Genomic DNA, 20,919 nt, shown 5'->3' with positions numbered 1-20,919 from the left:
AAGGCTGAATATGTAAACTATTTAACAGACCCGTACTGAAGCTCTGACCTCACCGAAACTCAGTCTGCAAATACCGATCCATTAGAGTGACTCAAAGGCGACAGTGATTGATCGGTTTTAGCTGAGTGTACTGAGCACATAACTGACTCATAAATCTAAGTATTTAACAAATGTTTTCCTTCTTCAAAACCCAAACTTCTAAAACTCTGGAAGGTCCCAAAATCCTAAATAGTAAAACACAAGGAAAGCAAAACCTTTTTATTGAGACTATCGGAAATGCAGCGGTCAAGAAGTCAGCACTGCTCACTTCGGGTGACAATGCACCTAATTCAGATGTGCAGTAAATGGTTCCTGGAGATGGAGAACATGTGAATTCGTAGTCGTTTGTTGTCATTTTATCTTAGCCTTTAATTTCACAGCATGAATAGGTAATGCAAAATCTTAAATGACCACAACAAAAGAATAATCTGCTTCAGATTAAAGAACACTGCTGGTTTCAGTAGGAGGATTAAAAACAGTCCATCTGTTTTTTAGTTAGGTAATATTTGATGTCAAAGGCAGGTGGTTGGTTGAAAGGGAGGCACTTTTAAGATTCTCACTGTGACGTTTCATACAAATCAGTGACGTAAAAAAAAAAAAATATGGGAATCAGTCAAACGCCTTTATCAGCTTAGATTATCAGAGACTGAGTCATCACATAGCAGACACGATAATTACAAATAAAGATGGTGTCACATGCAGAATATGGATTTGACTCAGACATTTGAAGCTTGACACAGGCAGCTGACCAACTTGTATTTATTTATATGTCACACCCCGTCTTTTCTGGCGCTTGTTCTTACATATTAGACAAAACTAACAGCTCACACACATACACACACAAACACACACACCCACACACACACACACAGACACCTCGTTACCTGACACATTTCATACAGTAACTATGAGCAATAACTGATGTCACTGACATCAGCAAAGAAGAAAGAACCTAAATGCAATTAACCCTCCTGTTCGTTTCTGAGGGATATTAATAATGTTTGTGGGTCATTTTGACCCGGGGGAGTGATTAATCATGCAATAGTGTCAGAAACCAAAAAATTTTTGTATCTGTTTATTAACTCATTTTCTCATTTGGACATAAAATATGAAATTTGCTTTTTTTGAGTGTCCACTGAAAAAAGCCTAGACACAACACAAAAAAACCTATAATTTCCTTGAAATTGATCTTTTGTCTAACTTTTTTGTATTACATTTATTTATTTATTTTTCATCAACGGGTGATTTTTCAAATGGGTGATCTTTCAAATCAAGACAAATGAGTCATGCTGAGTTATGTTTTCCTCCCACTTCTGCTGAGTGTCCACTCGGTGTGGGTGGAGTTTATCCGCGGGAACAGAAAAGGTTCCTGACAAAAGTTTCATGAACACCCGTTTTGTAGACGTTTCCTGGCGAAATAAAGAGAATAGTGAGAAAGTTGGCTTGTCTGCGTGTGTCTGCGTGTGTGTGTGTGGTGAAATACGGTTCATAGCTGCAAGGAAACATATAAAATTGGACATTGTTTGCCTTTCAACTGACCTGAACAGTATCTATGTAAAAATAATAAGTAAAATCTATGTAAACCTGGCAATCCCGCCTTTGCCCCCCCCCAAAGGTGCCAGGTTTTAAAATTGAGGAGGTCAGTGCGGACATGAGTGCATAAATAATTCAGATGACAGAAAGGAGGGATAAAAAAATAAAACATTAACAGGCTAATGATTAGGAGCCAAACTGAATACCTGTTTCACACTGTGAGTCCTGTACGACAAAGCACTTTGAACCGTTTTTTTAAGACAAGAACTCATTTGCGATAAGATACAGACTATATAAATAAAGAGTTTAAAGATTATACTAAACAAAGATTTGTCTAAGTGGATCCAGTAGGTAAACATCTTTGCTCCCTTTAAGCAGTCACGTTGGTAGAAAGCTGAAGAGTTTTGTTGCATTTGTCCGTATGTCTGATAGTCAAGAAAGATGAATTATGAGAGGGTGTCAGAAGAGGCGAGTCACGGTCAAGTTTTAACCGGAAAAACGCAAAGTAAAAAAAAAAAACTACTAAAAACTAAAGGTTTAGTCAATGTGTCTATTGTCTTGCAGTAAAACCTATCAATGGTTAACTTGTGTTAAAAAAAAAAGAAAAACTCTTTCTGCCTTCAATATAATACTTACACACTTCAATCAGCTCTCTCTGTTTGCTCTGTCCTCAGTTTAGTATTTCCACATATGCAGGTATTTGCTTTTGGATGTTGAAATAATCTCCTTTAAGGTTATTTCAACATCAAATTAGCTACCAAATTAGTCATCTAAAGGGTAAAGGGCAGAAGAAGAAGATTATTTGATTAAACACGTGAGAATCTTCAGATTAAACTTGCGTTACAATGCAACACAAGTTATAGTTAAAGCAAAAAATAATAATCAAAATAGCATTTAATAATCAAGCTTTACTCTGCCTGTAGCTCATTTTCTACAATAAACTCAGTATTCCTTATCAAAAATGTAATTATCAATAATTAGTCACCAAATGTAGTGTAAGAGAGTATACTTTTAAAAATGCAATACTTCTAAACTTTCAGTGCTTCGATTTAAATCCCTGTTGAAAGAGAGTTTATCATAGACAAAAAAAAAAAAACCTTCTTACAGGTCAAGCTCCTAGGTTGGTGCTTGTGGGTGAAAAGCCATCAATTTTGGGCGGGAATAGCATCTGCAGCAACAAATCAATGCTCAAATTTCCAGGTTTGGCTGCACGTGGAAGAAAAAAAAATCTGGAGTCAGTTCTCACACTCCCTAAATGAATATCAGGCACAGATGTAGCGAAAAGAGCTCTTGGCAGACGCAGGACCTATAACCTTTAATAATTAATAGAAAACTGTCTCCAAGATGCAGGATTTTATGGAGGTTATAGCACTTTTCCTGGGTTTTGGCAGTTGGATACTAGTTTACGTTTCACTAGAGGACCATTATTGGAAAGAATCGACCCAAGATGGGAGCGTAATTTTAACTTCTACCATCTATGAGAACCTGTGGATGTCTTGTGCAAGTGATTCGACGGGGGTCTCTGACTGTCGGGAGTTTCCTTCCCTCTTTGCTCTCCCAGGTAACTCAAAGACAACACTGACTGAAAGGTTCATCTGTTGCCAAAATGTTACACGTCAGAAAAGTAAAATCAATGTAAGAATGCCAGGGCCTACATGTGTATTTGAAAACTGTAAAATATGCAGTGAGAGATAGTCGTGTAAAGAAACCAAATCTGAGCTTTCATCACTTTTGCACACTGTTCTATTTGTCAACTTTTTTCTGATGATTCAGCAAAGTCAAACAGCTGACTGCGCACTTTCCAGTCATTCAGATATTGAGAAAATTGAAGATTCTGCTGTGATTTTTTTACATAAATCAATCATACTTCTTGATTAACCCTACAACTGTACAGTCAGATTTAACTGTGTGCCTGTATGATACGCTGTACAATGCAAAAACACAAAATATATATATTTTTTTTTTGCCTGGTTTTCATTGCAAATATTGTAGTTCATCTGAAATGAGACAAAACTAATGTAAAAGTAATCAAGAACTTCTTTTAAGTCAGTAATAGATAAATATTGATTTGGAAATGTACTGGTTCCACAGGCAGATTATTTAATTTATAATAAAAACATTTTTACCATAAGTGAAATAATCTGTAAATGGCACTAGAGCTTTTTTAATCAATATTGAGAACTTATTTACTTACAAAAAGCTCCATTATCTCACTAAAAAGTTTCTTGCAAGTAGATTTTACCATATTTCAGGATTACTGAGAGTTTTGCAACAGAAACCAGACAAGAACAGCTTGTTAAATCTTTGTGTTTCTGCTGTGTCGTGTGCAGTTCCACCATTTACCTCCATAAACTTTGTGTGGCTTGTTCGAAAGCAACATAGAGCTCAAATTCATAGGAAGAATATTTTTGGATGCATCGACTTTGGTAAATTAATTTCTGAGGTGTGCACAGAAATTAAAGTGCCAAATTTGTCCAACAATTGCTTCAGCATCATTATGAAAAGATTACCACGAAGGTAATTTATTATATGCACAATGTTGCTTCAGAAAACTTTAAATATTAGTCTGAGCTGTCTGTGGACACTGTTCTTAATCTTATTGAGGTCCAAATAATTTAAGGTAGTTAGTAGTAGTTACTACACCTTGTAAATTTAGAGTTGTTCATTAAGCAACACGACATTGCTTAATGAATTTAATTTTGAGATTAAAGTTGAAACTTTTGGAACAGAGAAAAATGTTCAATTTCATGGTCATTGGCAGGTTATCTGGTTTAGTGTAGCTGAACAAGACTAGACAGTTTGTCTTAAAGGGAAGTTAGTCTGTCTTTCAAACTTTGATTATGCCTTTTGAGGTGTTCGACAGTAAACATCCTCATGTCCCAGCTTGGTCATCTTGGGGTCAATATTTATTGACCAACCCCAACCTCAAGGGGGCTGAACGTTTTCTCATAATCCCTTTCCATTCTGGGAGTATCAAGAAGTCGGAGCTTGATAAATCCCATCAAGAACTCACTGGACATTGCTGACATAACGTCCAAAGCAAATGACCAGGAGAAATACACGGCGTTAGGTCAATTGATGTTTGTAAGGAAGATTGAAAGGCTGTGGCACTTTGTTGTCTTAGAAGTTGTGTAAATATTTACCCTCTCAATAGAAACCTGAATAATAGGAAAATTTGAAGTGGGGAATTTGGAATTAATCATTAATTTCTAGGGGTTTGTCGCACTTTAGAGCAAGATTTACAGGGAACTGGTCTGTGGACGTGTGGCCAATAGATCCTTGGGCAACAAGACAGCTTGGACGGTTAAAATTGGTAATCCGTCTTCCTTTGACCGGATCGTTTCGGACAAGCCAGAAAAAAGAAAGGACAAAATGAATCCAATCGTGGAAGCCTTTGCGTGCTTTCTGGGCTTTTTGGGGTGGATCATGGTTGGTGTGGCCCTTCCAAATCGATACTGGAGAGAGTCTACAGTGGACGGTAACGTTATTACCACCTCGACCATCTATGAAAATCTGTGGATGTCCTGCGCAACGGACGCCACAGGGGTTCACAACTGCCGAGATTTCCCATCCTTGCTGGCGCTGAATGGTATGTGGTGTGTTTGAATTTCACTCTTAACTTGACCAAGAAATTAAGAGCTTGGAAATGGTAATAAGATAATGGAGACCTAATCTAAACACCATGTGAGGGAAGACAGATGTAAAAGCAGGATAGTCTAAGGAAGAAATAGTTTAATTTGTAGAACATATGTGTGAATGTGACTTCAGCCAATGTACGACTTAATCTACATAACAATGTGAAGCATTGTATAGCCAGAAGTTTTCTCCTGTTGCGGCTGCAGTATGTCATAAACACATGGAATATAAGATATGATAAGGTGAAAGAACAAAGTATGTAACGCAATAACATCAGCAGCAGCAGCAGCAAAAGAAAAAGAAAAAACACTCAATAAAGTCATAAAGTTTTTAAATGCTTTTGAAGACAATCAGTCTTATTGGCTTCACCTCTTCAGGTATCACTTCACAAAAACTGTATATCAAGATTTCAGAAGTCGCCAAGGGAACATGAAATCGTTTACTGTAGTGTCTGTTCACGTGGTTCTACATTATAATGTGGCATCAGATATACCAGCAGATATGAAATAAAGATTTTACAGCTCTGATAAACATTTGCAAGCATTCAGTTCCTGGTTGGCTGTTTTGAAAAAACACACATTACAAAGCATTTTAACAGTACAGCGATAGTATGTTAAGCATTTTTTGTTGTGGGTTTTTTTATGTTATTAAAACCTGTTGTTGTATTGTTACATAACTTTGCGATGTTCACAACAACATTGGCAGAGCTTGTGCAACAGTGAATGATGTGGTTAAAGCCATTCCTCTCTTTCCTCGTCAACATTACTGTCACCAATGGAACCTAACGCCCAAAACCAGAGGAGTTCTCATAGCATTTTGATCAAAATGTGGCCGAAAAATCAACAAGACATAAACAAATAATTTTGTTTAATAGCCAAAAGCCAAATCTTTAAACACACTCCTGCAAAAAACACTTGCAAAATGGTGTCCCAAACATTTTTGACACCGTTTTACATGCAGAAAGTAGGTTTCTAAGCAAATCACTAATGCTTCACTATATGTTTTCACACAGGGTACATTCAGGCCTCCCGAGCACTGATGATCATCTCCATTGTGTTTGGGACATTTGGCCTTGCGGCGACCCTGGTGGGGATGCAGTGCACCAAAGTATGCGGAGAAAACTATGTTCTGAAAGGCCGGACTGCGGCGATGGGAGGGGTGTTCTTTATACTTCAAGGTAGAGCTTTAACGTCACAATAAAAGTGGAGTTCCTGAACTCAAATTACTCAAATATACACCTTGTTAGGTAAATATGTCAAACGATCCAGCCTTTGTGTACAGAAGTCAAGCTATCAGTAAATGGATGATTTGTTGAAAAGGTTTTTCTGCAGGTTACAGAACTGTCTGTTCACAGGCGACTACACATTAACAAAAGTCTGAAAAGTGTGGAAATAAAAGTCACAGCATCAACAATTCAAGGTCAGAGACCTAAACATAAGAGGAAATCCTAAAAAAAAAAAAAGGTATCCTACCAGTTTGTTATTTTTGGTTGTACTAGTTGTGCCAACTAGTGGGGGCAGCAAGTGTTGCTTCGATAACCATCCACTGCGACTTGCTGATGATGCTGAAGCTAGCCTCTGATTTATTTTCATTTATTGTTATATTTGACGATTTAAAAAAGAGGGTGTTGGGTAGTTTTATGAGAAATCTGGGCTGCCTTTGGCCACTTCAGTTTCAAAATCTAAAATAAACAGATTGATCAAATTTGAAGCTTGGTATTCTACAGCGATTCATTAAAGCACAGAATAAATACACAATAAAGCATTTTGGTTGTATTTTTGGCATGAGGGCCCTTTCAAAGTGAGTAAAGATTAAAAACCACATTTGTAGATCAGTCAAACTGGAAATTAAAATAGAGGCATACAAAGGGCCCATTCCTGCAGTATGCTGCATTGTTCTGACTTTCTTATGACGGCTTTGGCAGAAAATGATTTGAAAAAACATTTCTATCAAATACGATGTCACTTAATACTAATATTGTTCATTAAAATTACACACACAAATGCTACCAAAGGAATGAAGCAAATATGAAATGATGATTAAATAAATAATTGGTTTGTTTATGAATATAAAGGTCGGACCGAATAATCGAAGCTACAGTTCAACTCTACACCACTACACAAACAACACACAGCCGTTATAAAACACTATTTTTATCACAGTTCCTTGAGTGGCCTCCATGCCAAGCCATCTATTTTTATCATGTATCAGGACTACAATTTTAAAACCATGTATTTGCCACATATGTTTGCACTTTTCTCTGTATTTCACATGCTTAGGGTGAACAAGTCTTTGTCTTTTTGTAGGGCTTTGCACCATGATTGCTGTGTCTTGGTATGCAGCCAACATCACTGAGCAGTTCTTCGACCAGTTTTACGCTGGGACAAAGTAATTTTATCTGAACATTACACAACAGAACAATAGCTATATGCACTTTACCGTGGCATAAGCACCAGATAAGAAAATATGCGATAAACATTATCATGTTCCAGGTATGAGATTGGAGAGGCCCTCTACATCGGCTGGTCGTCTGCCATCCTCGCCCTCTGCGGAGGATCCTGCCTGTTGTGCGCTTGCAAGCTAAATTCTTCCAGTGAAAAGACGTGCGTATCTGTCGTTACATCAGTCAGCTCAACATTTTATATTTTCTCCTGAAATACGTTTTCTCTTTTAGCTCCTACCCATACCAGCCAGCCTCCAGAAGACACATGCTGTCTACGGTGGCAACGTCTCAGACGGCACCGAGCATCTATGGCAGAAACGCTTATGTCTGAGAGGCAACATCAGCAGAATCTTTCTTTTCCTTAACTAATGATGAAGGTTCAAATTCACTTAGTATACTAAGAAATTACAGTGTGAATAATTTGACGGCATTTGATTTTGTGGATTTGCTGTGAATTTGGTCAGATATTAACTCCCATCGATGCAAAGTAGGATTTGGGATGTATAAACTGTTACTGCAGATTACCTTTCCTTGTTTGTACTCAAAAGATTTGCGATGACTCACACAATCGAATTGAGATTCATAAATCCATACATTTATTTATTCAACCACAGGCGATGAGATTATTTGAATTAAATGATCATTTTAATTATGAGGTAGCTTGTTTGCACTGAAGATTTGACTGTGCTATATTGTATAAAACACATTTATTGCACCTGTTTTGTCAAACCTGCTGCGTATTTAGTTGGGCAAGTAAAAAACTTGATTATTTCGTTAAGTCTGGTAGTTATGATCATTTCAGCCATATATTTACTAATGATAGAGTCCCAGTGAGAACTATAGTGGTAAACTAATAACAAGAAATACCCTAAACTCTGGATTCATGGAAACACATGCTGTTTTAAACTTATTTACATTTTTCATGTTACAACAAAATCATATTTTTTTCTGGTGAACCTACCAAATTAGGGCACAGTTATTGAGTGGAGAGAAAAGGATACAAAATTATTATTCAACATTTTTACAAATAAAAATCTGACAAGTGGGTAGTGTCTTTGTATTGCAAACAACTACCTTGAGAAGTCACAAATTAGTACAACAATGTCACTTGGACAAAAAAGACCCATGGAAAAGCTACAGCAGAGATGTTGGACTCTGTTAACCTGATGCCATGTTAATTATAAGAAGTTCAGAAGGACCTTTTAGATATATTTAAACTGGTATGCATAATAGAAAACCAATACTTTTTATCTTGCTAACACCACTAGTGGCTGCATCATGCTGTGGGTTGCTGAAAACAAATCCAAAAATATTGAAAACCTCTGTTTGACCTCTAGAAACCAAGTAAACTCACTGCAGAGCCCCAGAAAACATTAATAACATCCCTGAAGCTATTTTCTTACTCTCATGGTTAGAACATTTCCAGAAACACGTGGAAATCTACTTTTCCTTGTGCTCAGAATTTCACCTTCTATTTTCTGGGGTGTTTTTTTCCTGGGCAAAAAAATTTGAAAATTATTAACAGTCTCAAAGTCAAGTCCATGAAAAGGTAAGGCTTTTCATGGTAAGCCTTGTCATCAAGGCTTAGATGGAAACCAGGCTTGGAAATGGAAGACGCTTCACAGTTCAGCTCAACTGTGCTTCGAACGCCCGTAGAAATACTTTACAGAACGTCTCTTCTTGGTCTAAACCTTATTATTAAACTTGGTTGTTAGTATTGCTCCAAATAAAAATGTATTTATTTATTTTCTTTTTTTCAGATGCAACCAGAAAGAACTTTTAGCAAAATTGCTTACATTGTTTTGTGCTTGATTTTTGTTACTGTTAATGCTTTAATCCAACTGAGAAAAATCTGTGTATTTATTTACAGACATTTCTTGTATACACACACACAAACACACACACACACACACACAAATCTACAGTTTTCTGTGCAGTCATTAAAGAGCTCCAAATGTTACTAGACATCCTCACTTGTCTAGTGACAAATGAAAATGTTTTATTATTTAAAGGAAAGTGACTAAGATAGTTTTTGCTCAGACTGGTGTGAATATCAGCCAGTCAGTCCAACTGTTCCCCAATAAGCTCTCATTCAGAAGATTGACTATTGATTTAGATAATTCTCCAAAAAAAAAAAAAAAAAAACACCAAAAGTAGCAGATTTTCCTGTTGTCCACACAAATGGTGTCGCATTTTAAGTTTCTATCAATAGTTTTCAAAAATCGTCTTTGGTGACACCTTGTGGCCAAACGTTGGTAGAGCAGCTTTGTTATGTTTTATTTTTAATTCTGTTCACTTCATATTAAAAAAATTAGCACATATCAACCCAAAACAGAAATTAAATAAAAAGGATGATGAATGCTAAAATTATGTAGGGTTAAAAAGTTTAATAATTAAATAGAATATAGCTGTATAATATTGTACCTTATATTGATGAAATTCTCCTGTTTGTGAAGGTGGCAGGAGATATTTATGAATTAGGTTACAGTCTTTGAAAGCTGCATAATAAATTTCTTATGTATATACATTACACATTATACAGTCATATTTCATAAATTAGAATATGTGTCCAATGAGTCAGAGCACTTAGTTAAAAATATAACATACTTTTAGTTAAGACCACCTTTTTATATTGAAATGTTTTTATTGGTTTGTTAAACTGAAATCTTAAATGCTATATAGCTCTAATTGAGATTCACCATAATTAACAGAAATAAAGACTTGAAATCATCAGTCTATATAATGTGCCTCACTTTGGAGATTGAGTTCCTGAAATTAAATTTTCAATTGTATTTAAATTGACTGAACATGAGTGAATGCAAATTATTGATTTATAATTTTGCTGGTTCCATGTTTGCCATTATGTTTCTTACTGGATTGATCTCTTTCACACTAATGATTGACTTTCTTTTCAAAAAGAAGCTTTGGACACCACTGTTCACATGTGAAGCCAAATTAAGGTCCAGACACTGTGATTCTGAAATGTGTAATGTCTCTTGACAGAAGTGCAGTAGCTAATTACAATCTCTGTTGAACTGGCTACTTAATGAAGTCAATGTGTGCAGTCAAATATGTGAAGACATACATAAAAGGTGGTATACCTTAATTTATTCACAGATAAAAATATTACAGCAGGGTACAGTTTACGGCTGCTTTCATACATTTAATTTTTAGGAGCTTCATTAGCTAAATTGTCCAGGTTCTGTCCATCAAAGCGTATGAAGTGCCAGCCTTCACTGACTGTGAGATCCTGAGCTCCTTTGGCAGCGTAGAAGTCTCTTGTCGGTGTGTTCCAGTCGAGCACCGACAGCTGCAGCCGCACACACTCCTTCTTTCTCCCCACCTGGGTAAACACAACACTCCTCAGATTAACCATGCACTGGATCACAGTATAACATTATTAATATGCTCGCATATTGGCAGTCAGGTTAAAGATACATTTTCTCCAGAGCTGCAGCAGCATGTCCACAGTCATCTGTATGCATCAGTAAAACATACCTCAGCAACTTTGCACAATAAACCCTTGCCGATGCCATTTCCTGTAGCAAAAGAGTTTCAAGAACACATAGGAACATTACAAAGATGATAACTAAAACAACATTTTTAAGAGAATACAAAATCTTTTAGAACACATTTTGTACCTCTGAACTCTGGCATCACATACAGGTCTTCCAGATATACTGATCGTCCTCTCCACGTACTATAGGTGTAAAAGTACAGAGCATATCCCACGACGGTAAATCCTAACAAAAGAACACAAAACACTCAAACAAAAAATCAACAAGAACAACCAAACATAAAAAACGAGTCCAAGAACAATTAGAAAGGTGTACTCTGCATGCATTGTATGTATCTCTAAGACAGAAAAACAAGTGCTTATTTACCTTCTTTAGATTTGTGCTCCTCAGGAACTTCTGCAACAAGGCATTCAAAAAAGGGATTCTGGCAGAAACCGTCACGCTCCAGTTCTGAATTTACACAAGGACAGATTAGCAAAAGTACACTTTCATTCCTAATCTTTTCACAGGCCAAACAAACTGCATTTACATATGTAAAGATATGAATAAATCATGTGCTTTTTTGACTAGATTACACTTTTCATATAATTATTTCTCAGTTTCTCTTCTTCTCAGTTTCTCTAATGTATAAAGTCACAGTGTACATATTTTCCACCTGCTTGACTTTTGCCTTTGCAGATATTGGACCACAACTTTAAAACAAAAACTTGTGGTCACTTCATGAGAAACAATTACATTACATATATCATATATATTCATACTTTCCACGTGGATAATGATATGTTTAATGAGAATATAATTCAATTACTGTTTTCCTCAAAAATAAAGCAAATAAATCCTTATCGTAAGTTCAGTCAATTGGCGACATCTGCTGGCAAATGTTTAAAACTGCACCATTCGTTTTATCAGGTAAGTCTGAACTTTGACAGGAACGTGTATGTGACACTAGCAAATCCACAACAAGTGTTATTTGGACTCCGCAAGCAGATATTTTAATTCTTATAACTTATTTTCAGTGTATTCAGTGTATTACCTTTATGAGATATCTCCACCTGGTCGGGCATTTTTTCATACACCGCTAGCTCCTGCGAATTTCAGAAATATAATCATTTCCAACCACAACTACTGCTACACAAAATACAAGCAAATAACGTCCAGGTTTGCAACTCACCATTATCATCCTCGATATGTCTTTACAGTCTTCTTTTGTTGAAGGTCGCACTCTGAAATTCATTATTACAACAGCAGATAGGTATATTTCTATTTGAATTAATCACAAATGCTAACTATTCACTCAAGTTGCAAACAGGAAATAGTCACGACACGAAGGGCTGTCCTTTCAAAATAAAATGGCTGTTAAGCCTATGGTTGAATCCGTTCACCACAAACTGTGTAAAAAGGAAAATTAACATTTTATGTCATGTTCTCTGGCAAATATCAGACCAAAACTTTCCTGTAATGAATCTGTTGTGGTTACTAAAATTACTTGAATTCACAAATGCCAAAAATAAGAGTGATTTCTTTTAAGCAAATTCAAAAATTTGGACACAATTCCTTAATATTTAGTAGAACTGCCTTAAAACTGTATATTTTACAAATTTATCTATAGGTTTAAGGGATACCGAACCATAAGAAACATATTATAGTAATTTATGTAGGTAGCCAAGTAGTAGTAGTTTTTAGAAGTTTAAATACTAATTTTTTTTAAATAACTCTATAGACAAAATGCTTGTTGAAAGGACAATTTGTGCCTAAATACCACTTCAGCTTTCACTCTTTGTTGCATGAGATAGAAACTTAAGACTTGAGTCTGTTTTCTAGATTAAAATAGAAAAAGGTTTCAATAATCTGGCTTTTAGTCAATGGAAAGTTGATTGGGAACTTGCAGCAACCTAAAGTAGAAAACGTTTAGTCTTTGTAAGTTTCAGCAAGTCAATTAATTCAACAGTGATGGAAATTTGTAAATAATGTTATATTTACAATGTGGTATTGCCTTGTTTTACTATTTTAATCTTTTTCATTCCATCTTCCAACAATGATTTCTTTGAATCTTATCATAAATCTTAATTACCTCTTGCTGCATTGGATAGCCACCAAGCTCTTTTCTTTCTTTCTATTATGTTTCATACAACACTGTTATTACGTAGCCATAATTCTACAAACACAACACGCAAGATTTAATACAAAATCAAATTTATTTTAGGGTAAAAAAAGACATGAAATCAGTTAGAATATAAGCTGAAACGCTGATGATTTCACAGACTCATCAACTTTCACTGAGCATTAAGATATTTACAAAGTCTGGCCATGTTTGCTCTCATCAGTCAAGAGTTCACATAATTCTCTTCACATCGCTCCAAAGTCGACCCCTTTAGGTTTGGTCGAGAAAAACCCGAAGATGAGAAGACTCTTCTTCATCAGAACACGTCAGTGTGGGGACTGGGTGCTTGCTGCAGGGGAATCGGAGCGCTCCAGCTTGATCCCTCCGTCGACTTGAGTCGAGGAAATGGTGGATGGAAGGACAGAGCTCTTGGTCTCCAGGGAAGAGGCAGACGAGGGAAGAGATACGACTATGTACTTCTGCATTGGCCGGGGAGCCGTGAGTCCAGAACCGCTGCCGGGCTCCAGTTTAACCAAGGGCTGCAGTGTGGAAGTTGCACTGGGAACAGTGCTGGTTACTGGTGAGGCTGACTGGGAGGAGCTAAGGGTGATGACCTAAACGAAAGGCCAAAAGAACAGTTTACTGCCGTGTAGTGGTAACTGATTTTAAAGTAGAGGAGTACAACGTAAGTTAGTTCGTAAAAGTTTTGTTGTAGCATTTAGCTCAGGCTTCCAGCACATTTTTTATTTTAAAGTTCAATAGTTCTGTCGGTTTTTGGTCCAAATTTAACCACAAAGTAGACTTTTGAAAAACCACAGACTGTCAAGAAAAGAAATGGATAAACAGACAGATGAATGGACAAATGGATGGACGTGTAAAAAGGTCAGTGGCCAGATCAAAAACAAGATAGATGGAGGGTGGACAGACGGACAGAGGAATGATGGATCAGCTGAGGCAACAATTAATGATTAGCGAAATCTTATTTACAGAGAGACACCAGGAAAAAAACAAGGAAAAACTTTAAATCAGATTCTAAATTTAGGAAAAATTCCCTTGAACAGAGCTCCTGATTATTGGTACTCTCCCTAAACTAAAACTGAAAAATGATTACCTGCTGGGTTGAGGCAGCTCCCGCACTGGTTCCCATCACGATGTACTTTGTCGCCGGTGGCGACGGCTGAGATGGAGTACCGGGTCTTGGAGACATGAGGGTGAGGGAACTCGGGACCTTGATGATGCTGGGAGTGCGAGGCCCACCTGATCCACTCAACCCACTTTGTGAGACTGAAAGCGTGGAACGAGGCTGCAAGGACATTTCATCACATATGAATAAACAGTATGCTACTGTTAGGACATCTCATCGTAAAGGACTCTGAGTGTAAATATAAATTAGATCAAATTAGATCATGTCCAGTCGGTGCAGAAACTGATTCACCTCCATTTGTGTTTTTCTGACCTGTGTGATTGTTAAGGTGGTCCGGTTGACTTGCTGAGCTTGCAGCGCTGCTTGAGTTCTGGCCTTCATTACATGAGAACACAGCATGGGCCCGAGGTAGCCGTAGTCCGTCCGGTATTGCTCCACGTTGTCCGGCTGAGGCCGTATTTTGGCGATGACGCTGGCGCAATGTTTCTTTGAGAAATAACAAAAACTTATGAGCACAACTTTCAAATCAAATGTGTAGACGTTGTGTTATGTTTTCAACGTATGGAACTAGGTTATGGTGCAAACGGAAAAGAAAGACGTTCTTTACCAGAAGGAGGCTCTGAACGTGTTCAGCTCCTATCCTGTCGATGTTGGACACTACAGGCCCGTCCATCACGGCTTTGATGCGACCGCCCTCTATAGAGAGCCGCGGAAGGATCAGAGTCTTTATCACCTAGAGAAGCAAAAAAAGTGAGTAATGACAGAAGGCAGGAAAAAATGAGCTCAAGTTTTATGTTTATTTATAACATTCCTTACATCATCTAAATAAAATCTACAATCTGCACATCTTGAACAAACTGCAAATAAGATCAAGATAATGAAATATTTCAACAAAATTCCTGAAAATAAAAATTTTAAAAAGATTTTTTTAAATAATTCAATTCTATTTTTATATAGTTTGATAAATAAGGAAATTAGATCCCACTTACATCACTTCCCAGTTCAGCAAGCCCTGCGATGGAGCCGTATCGCGTCGTCCACTGGGTTTTGTCATCCAACAAACTCTGGAGCATAAAAACAAACAAACAAAAAAAAAAAAAATACAAAAATCAGAAAATAGGTTTAACGTGAGAAAAGTTCAAAGCCAAAAAAAGATATCAATCACGGTGCCACTGAAAAACATGAAGACATCTGAAGAGTCCAACATAGGAGTGTTTGCTTCACCCATTTGTTTAACTGTCAAAAACCTACTCTTGCAAAAAGCATAATTTCTGTCAGAAAAAAAAAGAAGAAATGAAGTTGAAGCAGAAAAGTCACCTTTGTGAGAGTTTTGGTAATACGGGACTGGATGTTATTGGTGGTTGTGCTGAACGTTTTACAGCTCTGGGCCATCAGACGAGCCGCAAAGTCTCGTAGAGCCCAGTGGTTGTCGACGTCTGGCCGTAAACAGAGCTGCTTGCTCACAATGCAGGTGACCACCGCCGGGATCAGCTCATGCAGCTAAAAACAACAACACAACGCATCGCGCTGTATCAAAAAAATAACTTTCTCTTAAGTTATTCATGTTATATTTCGCTTGTTTTCTATACTCACGTATTTTTCCAGATACAAAGTGGGGTTGTCCATTAGAGCTTTGACCATCCGCATGAGATAAATCAGTAGAGCCAAGTTGTTTTGCACCACATTTACACGAACCTTTGGAGAGAGACTGAAGTCAGCAAAGATATGTGTGGGCGTTATATCTAATGTAAAATGTGATGGAACTAAAGAGGCAACAATCTCACTGGCAAAACAATAAAGAAAAACATGTCAGTTTTTCACTGAACCCAAAAAGCTCTGTTATTTCCTCTACAAACACATCAAACCACATTTGCTTTGTTAACCTCCAAAAAGTGCATCAGAAAAATCAGATACAAATGTTACACACATTTGATTTGATGGTTAAATTTAGAGAATCTTGTAATACCTTCTTTTCTGTTGGATTAAAGATTTCCACTTTTATCAAATATTTTAAAGCTTCTTTTTCCTTTATTGTGTCTTACATTACAAAAAGCAGCAGAAATCAGAACTTAGAAATGACTTACTAGTTCATCTCTATTCAGAAAATTTGAAACAGTTGGGAGACATGCTTACTCCTTCAGAGATGAATGTGCTGAATCTTGGGAGCATCTGATAGAGTCCAGGATCGGTAGCAATACTCTGCAATGCTTCCTGTGAGAAGAACAAAAGAGGCTTACCCACAACAACAGAGGTGTGAAAGATATGAGTTGGCATTTACAGTAATTAATAGTCAATGTATTATAAGCCTGGCAGCCCACCAGGCTTTACTTGTGCCCCAACCAGACTAAACATTGCTCATTTACTTAAGGCTTTTTAAAATGTTTGCATGTTTCAAGACTTTATAGTTGGTGTTGAGGTATTAATCTTCAATCTTTAAATAACACATAGTCATCAAGTGATATTTTAAAATTTCCTGTCAACTTTAAACATTTTTTAACTCAAGAACAAAACGGGCTGCTGGACGAATGACTGCTCTAGGATCCAACCTGGGTGATTAGCAAGTTTTCTGGGAGAAAAATAATAATTTATTGCCCCTGCATTGTGAAAAGCCAGTAAAACTTACGGCTCGTTTTGCTTCGCAAGAGCCAACACACGCCTCTGTGATTTCCTTGTAGTAGAGTTGCTGCTCTACAGAAAGCTCGTGGGTGCTGCGTGGTTTCAGCCTGATTAGACCCTTCTCCTTTCCTGTGAAAAGGACAAAATCTTTAGATCATGAATTCTTCCTCAGAGCAATCATAAAAAAACAGAACAATTCGGTGTAGAAATTCGGTGATAAATGTGTGGAATAATCATATAAAACTGGGAAGCGCACAAAAATATTATTCAAGAAGTTCCTCCAAAATAAAATGAGCAATACTGACCTTTGTTATCAGGAGCTGGTGTGTTCTGACCTTTGCCTTGAATTGCACCTTTCTCCTCCTGACCAGGCTTGACCACTTTGAGCGGTTCTGTTGATTCAGCTTTCTGCTGCTCTTTTGATGCTGAAAAGGAGAAGAACAACAGTTATACCCACGTTCTCTTTTAAGACAAAAAAAAAATTATAATTTCCAGGTTTAAGATACAGAAAATAAATGTTAAACCTGACTAACCTGGCGGTGGGTTTTCTGGAATTGACGGCTGAACTCCTTCGATACTTAACCAGTGTGCTGTTAGGAAACGAAGATCGGTCGTAAACTTATTCATAAGACAATCAAAACACCTGGGGCAGAGAAAACCAACTAGTAATCTTGATTATTTGTGTACCTTTGAGAGAAACATCTAAAGGAACCCTTGGAAGAGGTGTATTTATAATGTCGCTGAGGTCGACCTCCTTCTCCTCATAGAAATGAAGTTCTCTTCCACCGCCACTTGCAAAGCGGAAAGGAATAAACTCCTGCGACTGAAACCCGTACAGGGGCTAACACAGAGAGTCACATGAAAAATATCAATAAAATGCAAACATGAAACAGCAAATCTGTCCTGCTTCACTTCTAAAATACCCCGTACCTCCACGTTTTTTAACTTCAGGGCATTGTCTATGTCACTGGTGGTTAGTTTGCGTCTCTTCCCGTGATGCATGAACTTTAGCGCATCCTGTGGAGAAGAAGAAGAAGAAAACATATCATCACTAAGATATTTGAGATTTTAATTTCAGACAGAAAAGATTAAAAAGGAAATGCAAAAATAGCTTTAACTAATTACCTGTGCAATTTCTTTGATCCTGTAGCTGACCTCTTCGCTAAGGGCCACACAGCTTTCCTCCTGTAGCTGCCCCACTCCCACTGACTCGGCCATGGCCTTCATGGACTCTGTGGGCAGGCTGACTGAACATTGCTTCTGCCGACGTTCCTCCGCCATGACTGGGAAACAAAGCAGGACATCAGCCCATTAATATTAGTGGGTTTTTTCCACTAACATTATGGGCTAATGAATATTTTCCAGTTTATTTTTAAGACGTTGTGTAAATAGTGTATTGCCTTTCACTATGGTTCTGATCCTTGTTAGCGTCAACTGACACTAATGCAGTTTGACCGATTTTGACACCTAATCAAACCAAAATGACTAATCAGCCTCTGGCTACTGGACATTTTCAGGAGTCATAGTGATATTTATCAACAGCCCACAGAGTTCAAACCAATTTTTTTTTAAACATCAAAGCAGGTACAAAATGTTCCCTGACAGTTAAAAATTGATTCATGCTTGGTTCAAAACGTTCCTTGGCAGAAGGCTCTTTTTTCTTGTTAGACCCTAGAAAGTTGGTCACAAAATGACAAAAGCTACAAAAGTACATTGCTACAGAATGAATAAGGGGAAAAATAATAACCATATATTATTTCTTCTTAATGTTTGTCAAAAAATGACAGAGCCACATAATTAGTTGTAAGGCTACTTTGTACGATTATATATAACGAACAGAAAGAAAATATGAGACAGGAAAATGTCTGAAGTACAAGTGACAGAGTTGGACAAAACAACTAAAACAAACTGAAACTACACTGACAGTTTGTCTTGTGCTTCCCAAAGGTAAGAAACAAGAATAAAAACAGTGAGACGGGTGCAGAATTACCCTTTAAGAAGCATTACCAGAAACTGTTTCCTTTTCATCAACACACCATTAAAAAGAACAATGAAACTTTGAGACAACCACAATCCTGTAAAGCAGCCCAACAGGTGCAGGTAATTCTGTCCCTTCGCCATTTTGTATATTTTATTTGTTTATCCGAAATGGAGTGTTGTACAGTGATCAAGTGTCAGTTCTTACCAGGAGCAAGTTTTACACCTCCTGTGACAATTTCACTGTCTTTACTCATTGTCTATTGAAAGGAAATGTGGATATGCAACTCAATATCTACTCGCAGCATTTAGTCGTTATAGTTTGATTAAGGGTATTAACTTCACTAGACTACCAACCCAAAATGGATGGAAGAAAGTAAAGCGCATATTACATATTTTAATAAAGTATTTGCATAAGGTTTTAAAATCGATATGAATAAATTGACTCTATAATTTATGAACATATTTAACTACAAAGAACATTAAACTGAAATTCAGCCGCTTAGGTTCGTGAGAATGAAAAGAGAGACATAAAACTGAAGTAAGAAAACACAAAATGTTAATGGATGAGGTATGAAAGGCAGTACAAATGTACAGAGACAAACTGATGGAGGATCAAGCGAAACAACAGTCTGGTTTAATATGTTTCAATGAATCAGAATATCCTTTGCGTCAGTAATTGAATTCAAAAAGTGAAACAAATATTTATACACTCATATTACACAAAGCATTATATTTAAAAAATCTGTTTCTATTGATCTAGATGGCTATGACTTCTAGCTGAGAAAAAGCACAAAGCACAAATCACATTGTAACATTTCCATATTTAGGTTTTTTTTGCTCACATAAAATTATGAAATTTTCTGTATTTTGGGTCTTTTTCACTTTGTGTAATACATACATGCGAGTTTTAACTGATTAACTGAAATAAACTTTTTCTTTTTTGTAATTTATGAAATCCACTTGTTGATTGTGAATTATGAGTGACAGAATGAAATTGAAAACTAAATACTTTATAAAAATATATATATATCTTTTATTTGTTATAAACATTTTTTAACTGAATTATTGGGATTGTGTTTGCACAGTGCAGCTATATGAGCAAATCAGTGCTACACATGCAACCTTGCAGGGTGTCCAAATAAAGAAAATTAAGAAGGCCATATTCAAAGAACAAAAAGGCACATATTTCCATAAGATATCCGCGCTATTTCAAAGCTGGATGACACTTTCATTCCTGCAAGGAAGAAATAATTTAACACGATTTCACCAGTCGTTTTACTACCAAAGCAACAAACACTAAATTGCGCCTCTAAATGGTATTTTGAAAGAGATAAAATAAGATGAAACTAAAAGCTTTTTTTCTCTTGGTGGTGATATTAAATTTACTAGTATATGTAAACACTAGTGCGCTTCATATTGAGCGGGTCAGGCACTCTGACGGAGTACCACACAAGTTCCGCCAAACATAAGCATGCAGTAAAGTCCTTAAATTTTTTTCACAAGAAAGCGAATTGTCCTAGCTTTAGACCTCATGGCGACTTTTAAATTAACTAATACTTGCGCTTAAAATATGCCTGTTAGCTTCCATGCTAATAGCGTAGCTACCGTTGACATTATTACCTGTGAAGTTTTCCTTTCCCGTTCGAGTTCACTCGGGATTTTAAACAAACAAACGATATCAAAAATTATAAAAATGACAATGGCGCGAAGCTATTTCTTCTCTGGTTTTATCCATCGCTGGTTGTTAACGGCTGACTTGATCACAGACTGCAAGCTGGAACATCCGCTCATGAATTAGCGCTATGTTCTATCGCCATTTTGAGTCACGTTCCAGTTCAGAGATCGCGAGATTACAATTGACAGCTACAGTAAGTGGCGCTCTGTTTGAAAGTAAATACGAAAAGAAAGA

The 20,919-nt window shown here is 36.9% G+C and overlaps 3 protein-coding genes across 4 annotated transcripts; 1 reads left to right on the top strand and 2 right to left on the bottom strand.

Moving 5' to 3' along the window:
* The first annotated feature begins 2,832 nt into the window (after positions 1-2,832).
* On the top strand, positions 2,833-10,453 carry LOC129368807 (claudin-15-like). 2 transcript variants are annotated; one of them, XM_055043955.1, is made up of 5 exons: positions 2,833-3,133; positions 6,221-6,385; positions 7,515-7,596; positions 7,701-7,811; positions 7,883-10,453. In XM_055043955.1, exons 1-5 carry the CDS (start codon positions 2,917-2,919, stop codon positions 7,980-7,982), a joined length of 675 nt encoding a protein of 224 aa, XP_054899930.1. In that variant the 5' UTR covers positions 2,833-2,916; the 3' UTR covers positions 7,983-10,453. The 2 variants fall into 2 exon arrangements, with proteins under 2 accessions (XP_054899930.1, XP_054899931.1); XM_055043956.1 differs by lacking the exon at positions 2,833-3,133 and adding an exon at positions 4,857-5,161.
* Positions 10,454-10,739: 286 nt separating this feature from the next.
* On the bottom strand, positions 10,740-12,482 carry sat2b (spermidine/spermine N1-acetyltransferase family member 2b). Its single transcript, XM_055043957.1, has 6 exons — positions 12,341-12,482; positions 12,203-12,254; positions 11,536-11,619; positions 11,293-11,394; positions 11,150-11,190; positions 10,740-10,994 (listed from the first exon to the last, which is right to left on the bottom strand). The coding sequence occupies exons 1-6, from the start codon at positions 12,401-12,403 to the stop codon at positions 10,815-10,817; spliced, it is 522 nt and encodes a 173-aa protein (XP_054899932.1). The 5' UTR covers positions 12,404-12,482; the 3' UTR covers positions 10,740-10,814.
* An 863-nt stretch (positions 12,483-13,345) lies between these two features.
* Positions 13,346-20,843, bottom strand: taf6 (TAF6 RNA polymerase II, TATA box binding protein (TBP)-associated factor). Its single transcript, XM_055044036.1, has 15 exons — positions 20,631-20,843; positions 18,156-18,313; positions 17,961-18,047; positions 17,718-17,871; positions 17,564-17,620; positions 17,336-17,455; positions 17,038-17,159; positions 16,548-16,625; positions 16,008-16,109; positions 15,732-15,914; positions 15,404-15,478; positions 15,022-15,147; positions 14,727-14,900; positions 14,382-14,573; positions 13,346-13,884 (listed from the first exon to the last, which is right to left on the bottom strand). Exons 2-15 carry the CDS (start codon positions 18,309-18,311, stop codon positions 13,597-13,599), a joined length of 1,914 nt encoding a protein of 637 aa, XP_054900011.1. The 5' UTR covers positions 18,312-18,313; positions 20,631-20,843; the 3' UTR covers positions 13,346-13,596.
* Between the last annotated feature and the right edge of the window lie 76 nt (positions 20,844-20,919).

Source organism: Poeciliopsis prolifica, unplaced genomic scaffold (assembly GCF_027474105.1).
Source record: "Poeciliopsis prolifica strain line A6 unplaced genomic scaffold, Auburn_PproV2 SCAFFOLD019, whole genome shotgun sequence".
In the NCBI taxonomy this organism is placed as follows: domain Eukaryota; kingdom Metazoa; phylum Chordata; class Actinopteri; order Cyprinodontiformes; family Poeciliidae; genus Poeciliopsis; species Poeciliopsis prolifica.
The sequence above is the reverse complement of the archived record's forward strand: the minus strand, read 5'-3'. Positions and strand labels throughout refer to the sequence as shown.

What these genes read in the sequence shown, in the direction of transcription:
- sat2b (XM_055043957.1), bottom strand. Translation starts at nt 12,403, where the DNA reads ATGAATTTCAGAGTGCGACCTTCAACAAAAGAAGACTGTAAAGACATA. An exon ending in GGTGGAGATATCTCATAAAG is followed by an intron (nt 11,620 to 12,202) that starts GTAATACACTGA and finishes GTGTAAATTCAG; the next exon opens with AACTGGAGCGTGACGGTTTC. An exon ending in TGTGATGCCAGAGTTCAGAG is followed by an intron (nt 11,191 to 11,292) that starts GTACAAAATGTG and finishes CTTTTGCTACAG; the next exon opens with GAAATGGCATCGGCAAGGGT.
- LOC129368807 (XM_055043955.1), top strand. Translation starts at nt 2,917, where the DNA reads ATGCAGGATTTTATGGAGGTTATAGCACTTTTCCTGGGTTTTGGCAGT. An exon ending in TTCCCTCTTTGCTCTCCCAG is followed by an intron (nt 3,134 to 6,220) that starts GTAACTCAAAGA and finishes GTTTTCACACAG; the next exon opens with GGTACATTCAGGCCTCCCGA. An exon ending in GGTGTTCTTTATACTTCAAG is followed by an intron (nt 6,386 to 7,514) that starts GTAGAGCTTTAA and finishes GTCTTTTTGTAG; the next exon opens with GGCTTTGCACCATGATTGCT.
- taf6 (XM_055044036.1), bottom strand. Translation starts at nt 18,311, where the DNA reads ATGGCGGAGGAACGTCGGCAGAAGCAATGTTCAGTCAGCCTGCCCACA. An exon ending in TTGCTGAACTGGGAAGTGAT is followed by an intron (nt 15,148 to 15,403) that starts GTAAGTGGGATC and finishes TTGCTTCTCTAG; the next exon opens with GTGATAAAGACTCTGATCCT. An exon ending in GAGCTGCCTCAACCCAGCAG is followed by an intron (nt 13,885 to 14,381) that starts GTAATCATTTTT and finishes CCTTTCGTTTAG; the next exon opens with GTCATCACCCTTAGCTCCTC.